We start from the raw sequence: 19,693 nt of genomic DNA on the forward strand, positions 1-19,693 counted from the left end.
AGACATTTAGCGTCGTAGTACATTTGCAAACTATGATAAAGTATAGGCAGCAACTTATTATGTATCACACACAAATACATTATTTGATCAAAGTTACAGTTTAGTAATCGCACTACTAATCGCATTACTCTACAAATCAGATCGTGTTAACTTTATAAAGTGACAGTGCCTGTATCACTTTCAGCGGGCTAGTGGCGCAATGGATAACGCGTCTGACTACGGATCAGAAGATTCTAGGTTCGACTCCTGGCTAGCTCGTTCCTTTTATCTTCTCTGATATTTTTTCTCCGAAGATGAACCTATAGGTTGCTTGTTGTCATGATGAAGGAAGATATTATTCTTTGTTTCGATGGTATCATGACTTGTTTGATTGTGTTCGACTTGGCTGACTCTGATCTTCCGATTCAGAACTTAGGAGTTTGTTGAAAAAACATCGCTGTCTGGTCTGACGTTACTGCTCATATTAAGGTTTATCAAACTTTTTGTATTCTATATGTTTTTGTGTGTCCAAATAGCCTCAAAGGGACAATCAGCAGTTGATATATCCATACATTAATGCTCTGTACCCATTGATTCTTGAAGAATATAATTTATATTCTTCAAGAATCAATGGGAATCAATAAATTTATATAACTGTCGTACCCCATCAGAACCAAAAATATAAGCTAGTTTTACTCAATCTTTTTAAAAACAAAGTAAATGTTAATAAAAACAAATTTAGCATCCATAGCTATGTCTATGAATATGAGAGGGATTACATTTCTCCAACCCAATCCCTCAATTTTTTACTGAAACAGTGGTGGGGTACGCTTTGTTCTCGTTGCAACTGCTGATTGGCCCTTTAAGGCTGCATTTATTTGGATTATCCTAAATACCTGTGTAAATATATACCTACCACAGCTGTGCAAAAGCTTTCGTTGTTGTATACAGGCTACTTGTTCATGAAGAAGAGACAGACAATTTGACAATCTATTACAATGCATTTATTTTTGTTAAATATTTGATATGGACATCTCTCAAATCATTTTCAAATACAGTAAACGACTGGAATACTTCACATACGTCACATACTTTGAACATATGATTAATGACCATGGGATTTTTTCCAAACAAGGATAAATATAAGAAATCATGAAATATGATAGACTAAGCCTACTGAAACTTAATCTTTTAGTCACTTTTTTTGTCACTACAAACCAAAATGGGTTATCAGGGGTTGTTCATAGATATTGAATTCGGGGGTTTATTGGAATAGAATAAACCTAGTTATCTATTTTCTTGGGTGGTAATTGTGTGCAGGGATTTTGGAAACATTGTTGACCCAGACATAACATAACTGCTATATTTGGGTTAATAATGCAAAAGAAAGTATATTCTATGAGTGGTGTGTGACAGAGGACATTGGGAATATTAGCCCAGTATCAGTGTTGGGAACAGAACATCCAGGGTTCATTTAACAATAGAAATGTAATACTAATTCAACATGATTCCCACTGACATGGAATAATAAAAGGACCATGTACAGTTTGTGTATTAAATTGCTAACTTTGACTTTCTAGACACTACCTGCATATTAGCTAAAATGAGTAATGAAGGTATTTCTAGTAAAAAAATTCATGGAAACGCACCTTCATAACCCACACACAGAGACATACAACAAAACTGGGCAATTGCTCTACAAACACATTGATTCAAACTGAGCAACTGAAATTGGTGGCACACAAAGGGGAAAATGAAGATCAGGATATTTACACAAGCACATGAAATGCATATTTATTTACACACAATGCGCCTAATTGAGACTATAAATTGTATTGTTATAATTCCATGCTTAATTGTTTTGGTATCAGTCATTAAAATACAACTGTGCTTTGGCATTGGTATTTAAATATATATATATATTTAAAAAATATTTCCAGAGTATTAACATTCGTGTCAGATGAAAGTTCAACACTTTACAACTAATAAACAATGTCTTCGATAGAGAAATAGATTTTTTCATAAAAAAATAATAACAGGTCTATCTCATTTACAAGCACGCTCCCACACATGCACACACGCAATCAATCAATCAACCAATCGCACAATTAACCCTAAAGGGACCACACTTACATCAGAGATGTACAGTAAAGGCATACATTATCATTCAAACCATTATAGACAGATTGTTTTGGGCAGATTGGTTGTGGTTGGTTATTGGCAGTTAGTTCAGAGGGCCACCTGGTGGCACCATGCACTAGATCCTAAAACTAGAACTGGTGCTGGTAGGAGGCAGCGGTGGGCGAGGCGCAGCCCGGCTCGATGTGCTTCAGGTGGCAGGTGTGGCAGAGGAGGTGGCCGTCCAGCGGGTAGCAGCGGTGCCCCTCCTCGTCGTTCAGCTCCATCTGACAGTCCTACAGACCAACACAGAGGGATGAGGAAGATAAAAGGGAAAAGCCTATCAAATAAATCGAAAAGGTGATTGTGATTCCATCTACATCTATCTGATTCTATGGGATCTTAACTGCAAAATATGCATTAAAAACGCTGGTTTAAAATACACATTTGTCTATATTCCATAGGCATAGCTATCTATACCAGCAAGGTGAATTGTGGGCCATTCTCTCCTCCAATGTAAACATCTTTGAGAAGAACAGAACCTTGTCAAAGGCTAAATAACTTGAAGATATTCTTAAATCCCCTTGAATTGCCCAGCAGGCTTGACAGACTAAACACTGTATAAGAAGGACATTGGGTGTCCTCTTTCCACTCCTATTAATTGTTTAACTAGCTTCCACAGTGGAGCTATTCAGAGAGAGATCCTCAAAAGCTCTCGTCTCCACTCGGCTTACTGGTGTTTGTTTTCAAGTGCTCTCCGAACTCCATAAGTCAATCAAATGCTGTTGAGGCGGGAGTCAGGAGAAGAGGCACTTGAGGAGAATCATCAGACAGTGTTGACGAGCGAAGCAAATGAACATGTGCTTGAGCTCCTCTTTCTAGCTCGCAATTAGTACCAAGACTGTAATTAAGCACTGGGACCACCTTGTCTATGATCTGTGTGCAGTAAATAGCTTTCCAGAATCTCTCTAACGTTTATTTTAAAAGACTAAATGATGACTGAAATATGGAGTTCTTGATATGATGAGAAGGCTGACATATGGTATAGGATCTACCCCCTGGCATTTAAGCACATTCATGTGGAGAAATAACGAGGCATTTTATAGTGGATATACTTGCTAAGATGACAGCTTTAACATTTAGTATGGTCACCAACAACACAGAACATCCAGTCTCTACAAGGATATAGGGAAAACAACAAGGAAATAGAAAAGGCAATTTGTATCTTAATGTTTACCCACTTCACAGTGATAGCACTCCACGTGGTAGTCTTTATCCATGGATACCACTCGGATGGTTTCATCAGAGCCCTGTGGAGACAAACAGACAGCCTTTTCAGTGTCCACTGAACCTAAGTAGCTATCAGTATAATCTGGATCCGTTAATTTAAAACAGTTACACATGGCATGCATGGCCTGGACAACTCTCCATTTTCTTCTGCGGCCAATGTCAGGTGTGGAGAAATATGTGACAGGTGGCTCTGTTCAGTGGAGTTTTAAAATTATATATAAAAAATGTAGACATTTAGCAGCCTCTCTTATCCAGAGCGATTGACAGTTAGTGCATCTTAAGATAGTTGAGACCATAGAGATCCTATTAAATTATTCTATGGGTGAGACAACCACTTATCACAGTCATAGTATGTACATTTTTCATCAGTAGTTATCAGCAAAGTTGTTTTGTTTGTTGGTTCATGGACAAAACCGTAAGTAGATGTTGGCAGTAACAGAGTGCATTCAATTCAGTGCACTTTTCATCTTCTGCAGGTGCAGGTGACAGTGGGAAATGCATCAGCCAATCAGAGTCCTGTAACCAAAGAGATCCTATTCAAATGGGATTCTATAGGTCGTTATCAATAAACGTTACAATAAGGTACAGAGTGTTAGATTTGCCTGCTGGGGGGCAAGGAGACCCCCAGCTCCACTAAAACCATTGACAACTACATGCTGCTTTTAAGGGGTTGTTAAATGTAATAACTATTTGGTTTTAATACCATCACCTTGAAGAGCATAGTCAGAACTACACAGTTCAGATTACTCCACATTTAGCTCTGTCATCAGAGTTATACAGCAAGTAACTGCATGCTTGTCATGATCATGATCATGTTAGCTAACTTCACGCGGCGGACCTACGTTGGTTGGAGAAAAAAGTACATTAGCTCTACTTAGCACTACGTTTAGCCAACTGTACAAAGTTTCTACCGGTAGCTTGCAAAGTAAGCCATTATCAGCTAACAATGGGCTTACATCGGCAAATGCGCCCTTCTGCTGCTTGACAGGCAGAGCCCACCAAGGATGGTGAAGTGAACCTAAACCACTCATACTAATCAGCTGTAGTTCACTTATAATTCAATTATCAAATGAATGGTGGCCAATATTGAGAGATATCGTGGGGCTACCGTCCTTGCCTTATTGTGACGTTTTATTGATAACAACTTAGATGTAATTCTATGCCTCTAATAGCATGTATTATCATGTCACAACACCAACATGATGGAATTCATCAGTGACATAATCACAACAATGACAGAAGTCAACACTCAAATGATAGATTGACCACCACTAACTTGAGCTCTCCACCTTCAGAGAGGACTGTTGAGATCCTTAGATAGCCAACAGTACATTTGTTTTAACATGCTGAGCATCCATTGATAAAAATATCCCTTTGCGTTATAGGCCTCTGTCCATTGCTTTTTCATTTAGCCTGATTCTTTTTCAGCTACAGTTAGCCGTGATTGCTAACAGGTACAGTAAACTAATTACTGCTGATATATCAACCAGCAGGCAAGCTAATTAGGCTTTGTTCTGACATCCATATGTGTCCTTTTACTTCCAACCTTTACAAACTACAACATTTGAAATAGGCCTACAAATAGGCCAAAATGATATGTGTCTTTGACACCTGGCTGTTTTCTCAGGTGAAGGTTCACAGTACTGTCCAGAATTCTGGTGTTGGCCAAAGAACACATTTCTACACAACATATGGCTAACGAACAGTTAGCTTCTGACAGACAGTCTGGGTTCAGCCTACTACAGCTTCAGAGGGCATGTACTACAGCTGGAATGTTCCATATTTATCAGACTTTCACCAATTATTACCGTCATCACACAAGCTATTCATCATGGACATGTGGTTACATACCATTGTTATGTGATAATAAAGCAAGGCTTGTCAGAACTGACATTATAATATAATTAACTATTCAGCTAACTGACATCTTATATTCTATATCAGCCAGACACACTCAGCAGGAGGGTACATGGAAGATTTTCAGCTATCTATCAACTCATTTAAAACCAGTTACACACATAAAAAAAAAGCTATTCTAAACTCTCCCCCTTGTACTGCACTGTGGTCCCTTCTACAAACCACCTGCTAGTAGGCATGAATTTATCTGGCCTTTTTCATGACAAAGTACATGCACGTCCAACACAAACTGCCCCCCCCCAGCTCTGAATTCTACCCTTATAGCCTCAGTGAGGAGGGGCAACATTCCTGTCGAGTCAACTCTAATTTTGGACATTTTTTTAAGAGGGAGGGATAATGTTTAGGGCAACAGTCATGCACTGGGTAGGCTGCAGTGCCTGCATCTGAACCACACACCAAAATAGGCAAACAACACCCCTCCCAAAACCACCCCACATAGGCTTACACACAGAGGTCTCAAATAGAAGCCCAGCCCTGAATCTAATAGCTCTCTTTCAGATACATTAATAGTTTGATTGAGCCTGAATGGAGTGCCAGATCCTCTGGGTTTGCTCTTTTGGGACTTTTCCATTGGTTCCATTTCGCCAGCTCAATCAAGCACTAAATAAATATATAAAATGTTGGGGGGGGGGGGGGGGTCTGCTGACCTGCGTGTAACTATGGCAGCCATTACAACAAGAGATGTTCCCAGGTCTGTTATCAAGTTGGTTTATTGTTATAGCCCAAACCTTAGACTGATTGATGTCTTCCTGAATCCTGACTGCAGCTTGCTTGGCTCAGGAGAGAGTGAGACTTCAGAGACGAGTTCCAAATGATTAAAGAGGGAAAGCTGATCATCATGCCTGAGATCCCTTTCAAGTCCCTCTACATCCAAACAGTTGCTTAAAGGGATACCTGCTCATATGCAACATGTTAAAACACAGCACACCCCTTCCTCCTCCTCCTCCTTCTCTTGCACTAGAGCCTGACCTAGGATAGTAGCATACTTGATCGTTTTCTACTGCCTCAGTAGGATACTTGATCGTTTTCTACTGCCTCAGTAGGATACTTGACCGTTTGCTACTGCCTCAGTAGGATACTTGATCGTTTGCTACTGCCTCAGTAGGATTCTTGATCGTTTGCTACTGCCTCAGGAGGATACTTGATCGTTTTCTACTGCCTTAGTAGGATTCTTGATCGTTTGCTACTGCCTCAGTAGGATACTTGATTATTTGCTACTGCCTCAGTAGGATACTTGATCGTTTTCTACTGCCTCAGTAGGATACTTGATCGTTTCCTACTGCCTCAGTAGGATTCTTGATAGTTTGCTACTGCCTCAGTAGGATACTTGATCGTTTGCTACTGCCTCAGTAGGATACTTGATCGTTTGCTACTGCCTCAGTAGGATACTTGATCGTTTGCTACTGCCTCAGTAGGATACTTGATCGTTTTCTACTGCCTCAGTAGGATACTTGATCGTTTGCTACTGCCTCAGTAGGATACTTGATCGTTTGCTACTGCCTCAGTAGGATTCTTGATCGTTTGCTACTGCCTCAATAGGATACTTGATCGTTTGCTACTGCCTCAGTAGGATACTTGATAATTTGCTACTGCCTCAGTAGGATACTTGATCGTTTTCTACTGCCTCAGTAGGATTCTTGATCGTTTGCTACTGCCTCAGTAGGATACTTGATCGTTTGCTACTACCTCAGTAGGATACTTGATCGTTTGCTACTGCCTCAGTAGGATACTTGATCGTTTTCTACTGCCTCAGTAGGATACTTGATCGTTTGCTACTGCCTCAGTAGGATACTTGATCGTTTGCTACTGCCTCAGTAGGATACTTGATCGTTTTCTACTGCCTCAGTAGGAATCTTTATGTTTGCTACTGCCTCAATAGGACACTTAATCGTTTGCTATGCCAGAGGAACTCTCTCCTCACATCTGGCTCCTGTCTCAGGTTCAACACTGGGGTTGGTTATCAATCTTTACCCTGAGGGAATCAGGTCAGATGTTGCAATGTGACTGTCTATATCGACATGGGATGGGAGTGGAAGTGTTTGCATCGTAAACCATAATATATGCCTGAACATTTTGATTATCATTCATCATTACTGCGGACAGGAGTTCTTCCTGTTGAAATCACTTTGCAGACAGGAACCATTCCAGGCCCTGTTCATTATACTAGTAGTCAACCAATCAATTTGGTATTTTTATCATACATGACATGCAGATGATCAGAAAAACACCTATTTTATGGCTGTATACATGTAAGTCCTTAGGCTATTACTTGAAGATGTTGTGTTCAAAGAGAGCTTACCTCTGAAGGCAGAATGGGCTGGTTACATGCTGCACATTTGGGGGCCAAGACCCTGAGAAAACGAGAGAACAAAGAAGATACATCAATTGGTAGAAATAATAACAGTTTTAGACTGAAAATATATGTCTGGTTTATACTGGTTCCCTACAGAAAAACTACCAGGCTTGATATAGATACAGCACAAGTATCTGTTACTCTTTTTTAAGGTTAATACTTTTAACACTTCCTCTCTTTCACCAGTTCCCCCATTGCCCATTCTCTCCTCCTTTGCCCATTCTCTCCTCCTTTGCCCATTCTCTCCTCCTTTGCCCATTCTCTCCTCCTTTGCCCATTCTCTCCTCCTTTGCCCATTCTCTCCTCCTTTGCCCATTCTCTCCTCCTTTACCCATTCTCTCCTCCTTTACCCATTCTCTCCTCCTTTACCCATTCTCTCCTCCTTTACCCATTCTCTCCTCCTTTGCCCATTCTCTCCTCCTTTGCCCATTCTCTCCTCCTTTACCCCTTCTCTCCTCCTTTACCCCTTCTCTCCTCCTTTCCCCCTCTCTCCCCTTCAGTGTGTGTGTGCATGAGAGCGTTGAGACTGCTAAGGAGAGGTGGTGAATCTCCAGGTCTGATTCAACCAATCCAGAAAAATACATTCATTCTTTCCCCACACACACAGACACACACACCGTGTGCAGCTGGCTGGCACCTGAATGTCTGAGTCTGTAAAACAAAGGCCCTCTCAGTGTAGTGGGCATGACTAGGTCTGATTGAGAAACCACACACATTTCTTGTCCTAGATATATGCGTAATAGGGTATCCGTATTAAATTCCTGTTTTTCCTGCACTCTGCGCAGTATTTATAAGAGTATTATTGTGTTAATAGCCCAGAGTAACACCACTGACTTGAATTGCGTTAAAGGGATAGTTCAGCCAAATTACAAAAGTACACATGGTTTCCTTATCCTGTAAGCAGTCTATGGACAAGGTATAACAGCAATCCATGCTTTTCTTTAGTTTCTTTGGCACTGTTTCCACATGCTAACGTTTTAGCATTTGTGTCACAAATCAAGTCATGGGACCAATATTAGCATTTTTGTGATATCGTGTTCAAAGCATCTATAATTGACTTTGTTGTGGATGCTGGTTTGAATCCCCGAGCTGACTAGGTGAAAAATCTGGTGATGTGACCTTGAGCAAGGCACTTAAACCACATTTCACTTGTAAGTCGCTAAAAATTTAAATGTTAAGCTTCACAATATTTTTTTATTACATTTTTTATTTTTATTCAACCTTTATTTAACTAGGCAAGTCAGTTAAGAACAAATTCTTATTTACAATGACGGCCTACCCCGGCCAAACCCGGATGACGCTGGGCCAATTGTCCTTCGCCTTATGGGACTCCCAATCACAGCCGGTTGTGATCAGCCGGGAATCGAACCAGGATCTGTAGTGATGCCTCTAGCACTGAGATGCAGTGCCTTAGACCGCTGTGCCACGCGGGAGCCAAATGATGATTTGGACATGCTGCACGAAAAATGCTAATATCGGTTTCATGACTTCAATGGGATTGGTGCCACAAATGCTAAAATGTTAGCATGTGGAAACAGTGACAGGGAAACTAAACCAAAGCATTTTTATTTAACCTTTATTTAACACTGCGAGTCAGTTAAGAACAAATTCTTATTTACAATGACGTCCTACCAAAAGGCAAAAGGCTTCCTGGGGGGACGGGGGCTTGACACACATCACAACAAGAGGGACAACACAACACTACATAAAGAGAGACCTAAAGACAACAACATAGCAAGGAAGCAACACATGACAACACAGCATGGTAGCAACAAAACATAACAACAACATGGTACCAACACAACATGGTAGCAGCATAAAACATGGTACACACATTATTTTGCAGACAACAGCACAAAGGGCAAGAAGGTAGAGACAACAGTACATCACACAAAGCAGCCACAACTGTCAGTAAGAGTGTCCATGATTGAGTCTTTGAATGAAGAGATTGAGATAAAACTGTCCAGTTTGAGTGTTTGTTGCAGCTCGTTCCAGTCGCTAGCTACAGTGAACTGAAAAGAGGAGCGACCCAGGGATGTGTGTGCTTTGGGGACCTTTAACAGAATGTGACTGGCAGAACGGGTGTTGTATGTGGACGATGAGGGCAGCAGTAGATATCTCAGATAGGTGGGAGTGAGGCCTAAGAGGGTTTGAGCATTGATTGATGTCATACCTTGTCAATAGACTGCCTATAGGTTAAGGAAACCAATGTGTCATTTTGTAATTTGGGTGAACTATCCCTTTAATCAAAGCAACAGTATGCTAGTGAATGAATGCTAGTGACTATTAATCATGAATAGGCGGGAAAAGACATCTGGTGGCTTCAGTACAGTGAGCTCTGATTGCTCTAACATAAGGCCCATGGCTCTTAGTTTCCCCATGGTTCTGTCAGTATACTGGGTGGTTGCCCTGGTCTGGCCTGGCCGGCTGCTGTGGATTCCATTGTGACCAGATTCCTGATTCAGTGTGTTTGTTGTGCTTGGCTGAGGTGACCCCATGCTGCTACTCCCTTTGCTCTTCCACAGGAGACTCATCCCTTCCTACCTAACATCTCTCTCCCCCTTCCTCTCCACCTGGCAAAAACCTGATCCTGCTGGAACTGCCGCTGACTTCTGTTATAGCAACATGACTTCTGGCCGTATTGTTAGCGCCAGTTCAACTAATATGTTTATGTTTTGCAGTGTTCATAATGGTTGTACCCATGTACCTGTGGTAGTCTTTGACACAGTAAATCTTGTTCTCTGTGTCCACAGTGAAGGGCACTCCGTCCAGACTGTCGTTACAGATAACACAACGGAAACAGCCAGGGTGGTAAGACTTCCCAAGGGCCTGCAGGATCTATAGAGGTGGAGGGGGGAGAGATAGAAAGGGAGGGGAGAGCGAGAGAGAAAGAGAAGGGGAGAGAGAAAGAGAGAGGGTGGATGGAGACAGAAAGAGAGAAGGGGAGAGGGAGAGAGAGGGGGGGGGTGGAAAGAGAGAGAGAGAGAGGGAGAGAGAGAGAGAGAGAGAGAGAGAGAGAGAGAGAGAGAGAGAAAGGGGTGACGGAGAGAGGGACAGAGAGAGAAGGGAATAGAGAGAGCGAGAGAAGGAGAGTGAAAGAGAGAGAGAGAATTTCAATGCTTTATCATATCTAACAAGTAGTGGATCGCTGATCACTCATCCACGAAGCATAGAGTTGACTGTCTTACAGTGAGTTAGTAGCTGAGGGAAGCAGTGTGTTGGAGAGAGAGACAGTGATAATAGGAAAACATATCTGTCCCCCCCCTGCTACAGCTCTGTGTGGTTAACATGTGTAAAGCCATGTCATGGTAAATCCTTAATGTGTTACAACACCTGCTGATGACTACTGGACTTGGGTTTTACATTCTCTCCTTGTGTCCTGGTTTTACCCTAGGTTGTGTGTGTGTGCCTGTGTCCTCAAACCACCACTTCCTCCTAAGCTTTCTCCAGATGTGCGCACAGGAAGTTCTTTGCAGGAGGAGTGACTCCATGTTTCTGCTGCTCAACACACTGATGGAGGGCACACTCACTCACTCACTCACTCACTCACTCACTCACTCACTCACTCACTCACTCACTCACTCACTCACTCACCATATCCATGATCAGATGTCCGCATGCGTTACACTTGTCTGCAGACTGCTGGAATCCAGAATACTGGAACAGGCAGAGGAGAGGGGAGGACAGTGCGGTTACGGCTGCTACATCATCTCATTGGAAACTGCTGGCATCTTAGACTGACTCTTAGTCTTCTTCTCATATGAGCCCAGTCCACCTCATATGATACATGGGGGACTTCTCCCACATCAACTTAATGTTTAATTAGGGATAAACACAACCATGTCCAGAAATAGTCCTCTAATACCAGGCGAGATAAGTTAGACTCATTAGCAGCACAGAGACAGTAGGACAACTGATTGAATCGACTAGTAACAGACAAACTGTAATGTAATGGATCGTGTTGTTGTGACAGGGCAGCTGAGTTAAACATGGGTCCTCCTGCTCGTTCTTCTTTATACAAGGTGGCATTGTGCAAAGCCCAGGGGTGTATTCCTCTAAAACATGGATAAGTACTAGCTCCAGTTACCCGACCCCCTTCCCTAATGCCCCTACAGGAGTAAACTGATCCAGAATCTCTTAGAAACTTGAACCTGGGCCACGAGGTGAAGAAATCAAATTTAAACTATAATCAGGAGTCCACAGGTCACGTATGGTCACAGTAGCACACAGTGGAAGACACATATCTGCTGTCAGAAATATAGATAATACTCTATTCACATACTGCTAAACTATGCAGGGTTCTAGAAACTGTATCCAGACGGACTACTTACCAGAAAGTCCTCTTCACAGAACACCTTCCCACCGACGTAGTAAAATGCTTTCCCCCGTAGCCTTCTGCCTGGGACGAAGAACAGAGAGATGGGCTTTTAGAGTATAAACTTAACTGAAACAACACTGAACAGTTTGGGCTGGGCCCAACCATGAGACCCATTTGTCTGACCATAATTAGACCAAACATTACTTTTACTAAATTGCAGCAGATCACACAGGAGGCATCTGGGAGTATTCGGAGAGATGTGTGAACTCCATATGAAATCCTAGCCTGGTCTCAGATCTATTTGACAGCACAAACTGTTCTGGGACCAGGCTAATGAGCCCTATACATCTCCCCTAAGTCACACCAGAAGAATGCCCAGAAGTGCTGTGGTAACTTATTTCAGCTCAAAGGCTCCAGAACGTCAGACAGAATCCATTAAGTCTGGCTAATTCCCAGACACCAACTCAAATAAACACTGAGTCTAATACTGTAGCAGCCTCTTGATTTAATCTGCTTCAGAGAGAGACTGGCCTGGTTGGACAGCTTTCTGCTGCACTGGGAACTACTGGGAACACACCTGGGACCTCGCTGAGACAATCACTAGCACATGAGGAGAAAATGGTGTGATTGAATATAATGACTAAACAGAGCGTAACTGATTAAAACAGAGTTCTCTAATGGTTTGCTTCACGTGGCAGAGAGAGAGAGAGAGAGAGAGAGAGAGAGAGAGAGAGAGAGACAGAGAGAGAGAGTGAGAGAGACCCAGGCCTCAGGCCCAGAGGCAGCGCTAGCTCTTCTTCTTTCCCTCATCTTTCCTGATTTCTGTCTGTTCTCTAATAGATCACTCCACACACCGAGAGCACATCCTGTCTGTCTGAATCCCCCTCTCCTCCTCTCCTTCATAATAAATCCCCTTCTCTTCTCCCCTCCCTCCATTCCTACAGCCCATCCCACAGGAAGGGGAAACATTCCACACATTTTCAGGGAGGAGGTGAAGGAGGGACGGGGGAGAGAGGGAGGGAAAAGGGAGAGAGAGAGGAGGGTTAACACTAGTGAATGGGAGCCTTCTTCATCTCTGCCACAGAGCTATTAGCTACACACGTTAGACTAATCAAAAATGGAGGAAGGCGAGTAGAGCGATGGTGCTAAAATAATCACTAAGCGATTAGGAACTAACATGTTTTATTCAGAGGTCTCATTGTCAGAGATGGCTGGCTGAGGGAATGGGGGTCTTAACACAACAGGCCTGGGATGGAGAGAAGAGCAGAGCACCGGTTGCAATGATACCAGTGGTGACCTGATCATGGCATTGAGGAGGCAGCAGAGTTCAGACAAACAGCAAGGGCACACCGTAGCAAAACCTTTTGCAATGGAAAACGGACATGTGTGTTCTTATTGGACAGTTCAGGTAGTTTTGGCCAATAAGAACACTGAAGTTCAGGTAGTACCTCCCCGTTTCTCCTGAGTTTCAAAAGGTTTTCTCCCCTACTGAACATGACCCTAGTGACCCCTGAGACATTCCACTGATGGAAATATGGGCCATATGGGCCCCTCTCAGGGGTAACAACAATAGACACTAAATCACAGTAGATCTCCTGAAAGCCCACAGCAGCCATCTGAAAGGGTTTGATCCTCTTACGGACATGGATAGAGCCAAACAATGAGACATCCTGTACTATACTTGTATCAAGGCTTTGAACCTGCACATTCAGTAGCATTATGAAACTGGCAAAGCTTCCAGGCAAAACTCGGAACTAACGGTGTAATCATGTACAACATTTAATTGAATTACATTGAACTGATTTGAATGGATTGTAACATTCCTTTGTAATAAGTGCCATATGACATGCCTATCCTGCCTGTCCTTCAGAGCGATAAACTGGCAATATCAAGGTCAAAAAGGCAATCGTTACAACAACAAGACAACCATCTCTGCATCAGGAAAAGGTGCAAAACTGTCCCTTGAATAATCACAATTTAATAACCCTATTTTCCCCTTCATTTCTCTCAGGAACGAAGAAAAGAGTGATGGATGGAATGGGGGATGAACAGAGAGAGAGAGAGAGAGAGAGAGAGAGAGAGAGAGAGCCTTGTGAGACGATAAGATGAATGAATGGCAGAAGAAGACTGTGCTGACAGTAATGAAAGAGTTCCAGAAGAATGATGACTCTGTCCCCCCCTAATATAAATAATAAATGCCTCAGAGACAGAAAACGCACACAGGCCTGGGCTGTTTTCTAGTGAAAACGTTCTTTAATACCTCAAGGTTGATTCTAAGATCTATCTGTCCACTTCTCCAACACCATTCATGAATTATGTATAAGTCTGTCTATTACTTTACTATAAACACTAGCAATCTAGGAAGAACATCACAAGAGCTACGTGAGAAATGCACAGATCAGATGCCGTCAAAGCAAAAGAGAATGGACCACATTTCACATGTACTGAAAAAATTCATAATACCCATAACTCACTCTTCCTTAGAAAAGCTGTAATGGTTCTCAACAAGTATGTGAATTTAGATTAATTTAGTTGAATCCTTTCTAATCCTTATTTCCCCAGCACAACAACATATGTCCAATAGGACCTATAAGTGTTTACTTGGAGGATATTGTTACTCACAGCAACGTCCTCCCTTACCTCAATCACATTTATCAGATGTAGAGTGTGGACACAGGGACAGGGTAGGGTGTTTAAGCTTCACAAACTATCCACCATCTAAGAGTGCCAGCAATAAAACCACAGCAGTTTTCAGATCACTAACGTCACATCCAATCCATGCTTGTGTTCTATAACGGCAGAAGATTAGTTGGAGAGGCTAATGTTGTAATTGGTTGGGATTGGTTGGGCTCAGGACAAAGCAACAATTACACTTCTGTTCTCACAAAAAACAACCCAGCTCCAGTCTCATCTCAGCCAAAAGCTCTAGTCCAACCCAGCTCCAGTCTCATCTCAGCCAAAAGCTGTAGTCCAACCCAGCTCCAGTCTCATCTCAGCCAAAAGCTCTAGTCCAACCCAGCTCCAGTCTCATCTCAGCCAAAAGCTCTAGTCCAACCCAGCTCCAGTCTCATCTCAGCCAAAAGCTCTAGTCCAACCCAGCTCCAGTCTCATCTCAGCCAAAAGCTCTAGTCCAACCCAGCTCCAGTCTCATCTCAGCCAAAAGCTCTAGTCCAACCCAGCTCCAGTCTCATCTCAGCCAGCGCACTTCTGTATGTTGGTCGCTGCCCATATCATTGCATAATAAAGAAGATACACAAGAGTTCAGGGGCCTTGCTTTAACAAAGTTAACCATTTTCACTGTAGTGTCCAAAATGTTTTTCAAGCTGTCTGGTATTCCCTTGGCAGCAAGAGCCTCTCGGTGGATGCTGCAGTGGCATTGGGAGCAACTGCTTGCACGCGCGTTACCACTCTACTATGTCTCCCTGTCATGGATTTTGCGCCATCTGTACAGATACCAACATATCTTGACCACTATAGTCCATTTGATGTCACAAAGATGACCAGTACTTTAAAAACATCCTCTCATGTTGTCCTGGTTTCCAGAAGAGGATGTATTCCTTAATTGACCCCCATAAACGTAACAGACATATACCAGGAGCTGTGACAGGCCAGCCACGTCTGTTGACTCATCCAGCTGTAACGCATATAATTCACTGGCTTGTATGCGAAGCAGTAATTATTTCAAAACATCTCCTGCCATGTTAGACAGTTTTCCCAGTTTGGGAATACCTGCTCCAGTCCACACACACAATGCGCTACTCTCCACTTGATCAAATCATGCCAAATCAAGTTCCATTGGGAAAAGTTGGGAGATGGCTGACTAACTGTGTGTAGTGAGGGCAGATTTAGACTCTACGTTTGTGGGAACAGGGTCTCTTTATTGAGGGAGACAAAGACAACACTTTTTTTCTACGCAAATATCTCTAGTCGTGCTGGTATTAAAGGTGTTCCCTTCTCTCTGGTCCAAAGTTGTATGGTGGACATTTGAATGAGAATGATGGTGCAAAATAAAATTCATGGTGGCAAAAATATCTTAGGCGTCATGGCGACCAAAACCACTTGCTGCCCATGTAATTTCCTGCCCAGTGCATTTTTTTTAAACCTTTATTTAACTAGGCAAGTCAGTTCAGAACAAATTCTTATTTACAATGACGGCCTAGGCCTCCCGGGTGGCGCAGTGGTTAAGGGCGCTGTACTGCAGCGCCAGCTGTGCCATCAGAGTCCCTGGGTTCGCGCCCAGGCTCTGTCGTAACCGGCCGCGACCGGGAGGTCCGTGGGGCGACGCACAATTGGCCTAGCGTCGTCCGGGTTAGGGAGGGCTTGGTCGGTAGGGATGTCCTTGTCTCATCGCGCACCAGCGACTCCTGTGGCGGGCCGGGTGCAGTGCGCTCTAGCCAAGGTTGCCAGGTGCACGGTGTAGCCTCCGTCACATTGGTGCGGCTGGCTTCCGGGTTGGAATGCTCGCTGTGTTAAGAAGCAGTGCGGCTGGTTGGGTTGTGTATCGGAGGACGGGCTGAAGGTTGAAAGTCATGCGACTTTCAACCTTCGTCTCTCCCGAGCCCGTACGGGAGTTGTAGCGATGAGACAAGATAGTAGTTACTACAACAATTGGATACCACGAAATTGGGGTAAAAAATTCATATTTAAAAAAATTAAAAATACAATGACGGCCTAGGATCAGTGGGTTAACTGCCTTATTCCAGGGCAGAACGACAGATTTTTATCTTGTTAGCTCAGGGATTCGATCTTGCAACCTTTCAGTTACTAGTCCAACGCTCTAACCAATAGGCTACCTGCCGCCCCACGGCTTCCCAGCCGTCTAGTCTGCTGATCTGCTCTGAGGCTGAGATATGTAATCCCCCACAATCCTTCACTCTAGTTCTCACCTACTCTGGGCTTTAGCATCCTACTGGAGCTTTGCTCTCTCCTCTCACTTTCTGGTTTTGTTGCTCCTTCTAAAAGCCCTTTGTCTTGACCAACAGATTATTGTCATAGACTACCTGGAAGCCCACTCTATAGCCCACTTTAGACCTGGAAGTCCTTCTCCTCTTTTACAAACAAGCCCATATCTCCCCTGGATGAAGGGGAGTTCTATGGGGTTAAAGGGGGTTGAGTGGGGTTTTGGGCTGCTGTGTGCTGGTGTTTTAAAGAGGCTTGTGACCTTTCTAGAAGCTGCTTTAACTGGGACCTTTAGTGAGCGATGCGTCTTCTGTCTTCTGTCCTAGACATGCAGCTTCAACTATCCTCCTGCCTAACTAAGGATGCACCCCTTGCCTCCCCCTACCTCCACCCTGCCTCCCCCCTACCTCCCCACTACCTTCCCACTACCTCCAGCCTGCCTCCCCCTACCTCCACCCTTCTTCCCCCTACCTCCACCCTGCCTCCCCACTACCTTCCCCCTACCTCCACCCTGGCTGTCTCCCAGGCACCTTGAGGAAGGGGGGAGACATTCCCCTTTAAGTATTTTAAGTTCAGGGTCTTAAAGATTCTGTTATGCAACAAAAGAACCATGAAGGTGGTTGAGGGGTTAAGGGGGAGAGAGAGTCTGCTTAACAAGACTGTTGCTGTGTGTGTGTGTGTGTGTGTGTGTGTGTGTGTGTGTGTGTGTGTGTGTGTGTGTGTGCGCACGTGCCTACATGCAATGTACACAGAAGGTGAGGAAAGAGTGAGTGAGGCAGGTTGGGTTTGTGTATATAGATCAGTAGGTTTGGGGGGTGGCTGATGTGGTAGTGGTTGTGGTCGTGGTAGTGGTTGTGGTCGTGGTCGTGGCCAATGGCGCGGTCTCCTTAGAGGCCGAATTGTAGATGCCGTACTCTTGGCCGCAGACAACATCTTGCTGTTTTCTAGCTAATTTCCTACAATTTTACACATTTTGTCATGGGGCTGAAAGACACAAGCTAAGTTCTTATGCTATCTGAGTAACAACAACATTATAACAACATCAATGGGGGACCCATGCCATGACATTTTTAGAATTTTAGATCGTCCCGGTCTAGTTTTTATTTTGGTGATTGTTTGTTCTCAAAAGATGATTATATTTAAAAAAATATAGCTCCATTATATTTTCTACATCATTTATTTCTGTTTAAGTCATTTAAGTTTACACTGAAAGTGCTTTACCATCCATAATAAATAAATAACAATTTTTGTTTGAATAATTATATGCATATATATTAATATAGGGGGGAAAGTGGTAGGTTACTTACTTCAGGTGAAGTATGTCATGTTAGAGGTAAGGAGAGAGTAGGTGAGGTGGACAGGGTTTACTGTAGTAGTACTTACTGCAGGTGAAGTATGTCATGTTAGAGGTAAGGAGAGAGAAGGTGAGGTGGACAGGGTTTACTGTAGTAGTACTTACTGCAGGCGCTGCAGGTGAAGTATGTCATGTTAGAGGTAAGGAGAGAGTAGGTGAGGTGGACAGGGTTTACTGTAGTAGTACTTACTGCAGGGGAAGTATGTCATGTTAGAGGTAAGGAGAGAGAAGGTGAGGTGGACAGGGTTTACTGTAGTAGTACTTACTGCAGGGGAAGTATGTCATGTTAGAGGTAAGGAGAGAGAAGGTGAGGTGGACAGGGTTTACTGTAGTAGTACTTACTGCAGGGGAAGTATGTCATGTTAGAGGTAAGGAGAGAGAAGGTGAGGTGGACAGGGTTTACTGTAGTAGTACTTACTGCAGGCGCTGCAGGTGAAGCAGACATCATGATAGAGGTTTCCCATAGCCTGGCAGGCCTCAGTGGCTCCGTACACCGCCTTGTTACACTTCACACAGCTCCCTGGAACACAACACAACAGCCAGGTCAGAGACATGAACTAGAGGTCGACCGATTATGATTTTCCAACGCCGATACCGATTATTAGAGGACCAAAAATAGACGATTTCTCTATATATATATATGTAATAATGACAATTACAACAATACTGAATGAACAATGAACACTTATTTTAACTAATATAATACATAAATAACATCTATTTAGTCTCAAATAAATAATGAAACATGCTCAATTTGGTTTAAATAATGCAAAACCACAGTGTTGGGGAAGAAAGTAAAAGTGCAATATGTGCCATGTAAAAAAAGCTAACGTTTAAATTCCTTGCTCAGAACATATGAAAGCTGGTGGTTCAATATTCCCAGTTCTTCAATATTCCCAGTTAAGAGGTTTTAGGTTGTAGTTATTATAGGAATTATGGCGTGTCAACTATTTCTCTCTATACCATTTGTATTTCATATACCTTTGACTATTGGATGTTCTTATAGGCACTTTAGTATTGCCAGCCTAATCTCAGGAGTTGATAGGCTTGAAGTCATAAACAGCGCTGTGAATCAAGCATTGCTTGGAGCTTCTGGCAAATGCAGTATAGTTTAAATGAATGCTTACGAGCCTGCTGCTGCCTACCACCACTCAATCAGACTGCTCTATCAAATATCAAATCATAGACTTAATTATGATATAATAAACACAGAAATACAAGCCTTTGGTCATTAATATGGTCAAATCCGGAAACTATCATTTCGAAAACAACACATTTATTATTTCAGTGAAATACGTAACCGTTCAGTATTTTATCTAACGGGTGGCATCCCTAAGTCTAAATATTCCTGTTACATTGCACAACCTTCAATGTTATGTCATAATTATGTAAAATTCTGGCAAATTAGTTCGCAATGAGCCAGGAGGCCCAAACTGCTGCATATACCCTGACTCTGCGTGCAATA

The 19,693-nt window shown here is 42.9% G+C and overlaps 1 protein-coding gene and 1 non-coding gene across 2 annotated transcripts in view; one reads left to right on the forward strand and one right to left on the reverse strand.

The window, feature by feature from the left end:
• The first annotated feature begins 185 nt into the window (after window positions 1-185).
• Window positions 186-258, forward strand: trnar-acg (transfer RNA arginine (anticodon ACG)). Its single transcript has one exon. It is a non-coding gene; the product is annotated as a tRNA-Arg (tRNA).
• Window positions 259-965: 707 nt separating this feature from the next.
• Window positions 966-19,693, reverse strand: part of LOC139423779 (LIM domain-containing protein 1-like) — a 30,919-nt gene continuing 12,191 nt past the window's right edge. The window contains exons 2-8 of the mRNA XM_071175414.1: window positions 18,647-18,748; window positions 11,989-12,056; window positions 11,252-11,314; window positions 10,365-10,495; window positions 7,604-7,655; window positions 3,339-3,407; window positions 966-2,393 (exon numbers count right to left, since the gene is read on the reverse strand). Coding sequence (XP_071031515.1) covers window positions 2,250-2,393; window positions 3,339-3,407; window positions 7,604-7,655; window positions 10,365-10,495; window positions 11,252-11,314; window positions 11,989-12,056; window positions 18,647-18,748 — 629 coding nt within the window. The 3' untranslated portion in view covers window positions 966-2,249. The remainder of the gene's footprint in view (window positions 2,394-3,338; window positions 3,408-7,603; window positions 7,656-10,364; window positions 10,496-11,251; window positions 11,315-11,988; window positions 12,057-18,646; window positions 18,749-19,693) is intronic.

This window comes from Oncorhynchus clarkii, chromosome 2, assembly GCF_045791955.1.
Source record: "Oncorhynchus clarkii lewisi isolate Uvic-CL-2024 chromosome 2, UVic_Ocla_1.0, whole genome shotgun sequence".
In the NCBI taxonomy this organism is placed as follows: Eukaryota; Metazoa; Chordata; class Actinopteri; order Salmoniformes; family Salmonidae; genus Oncorhynchus; species Oncorhynchus clarkii.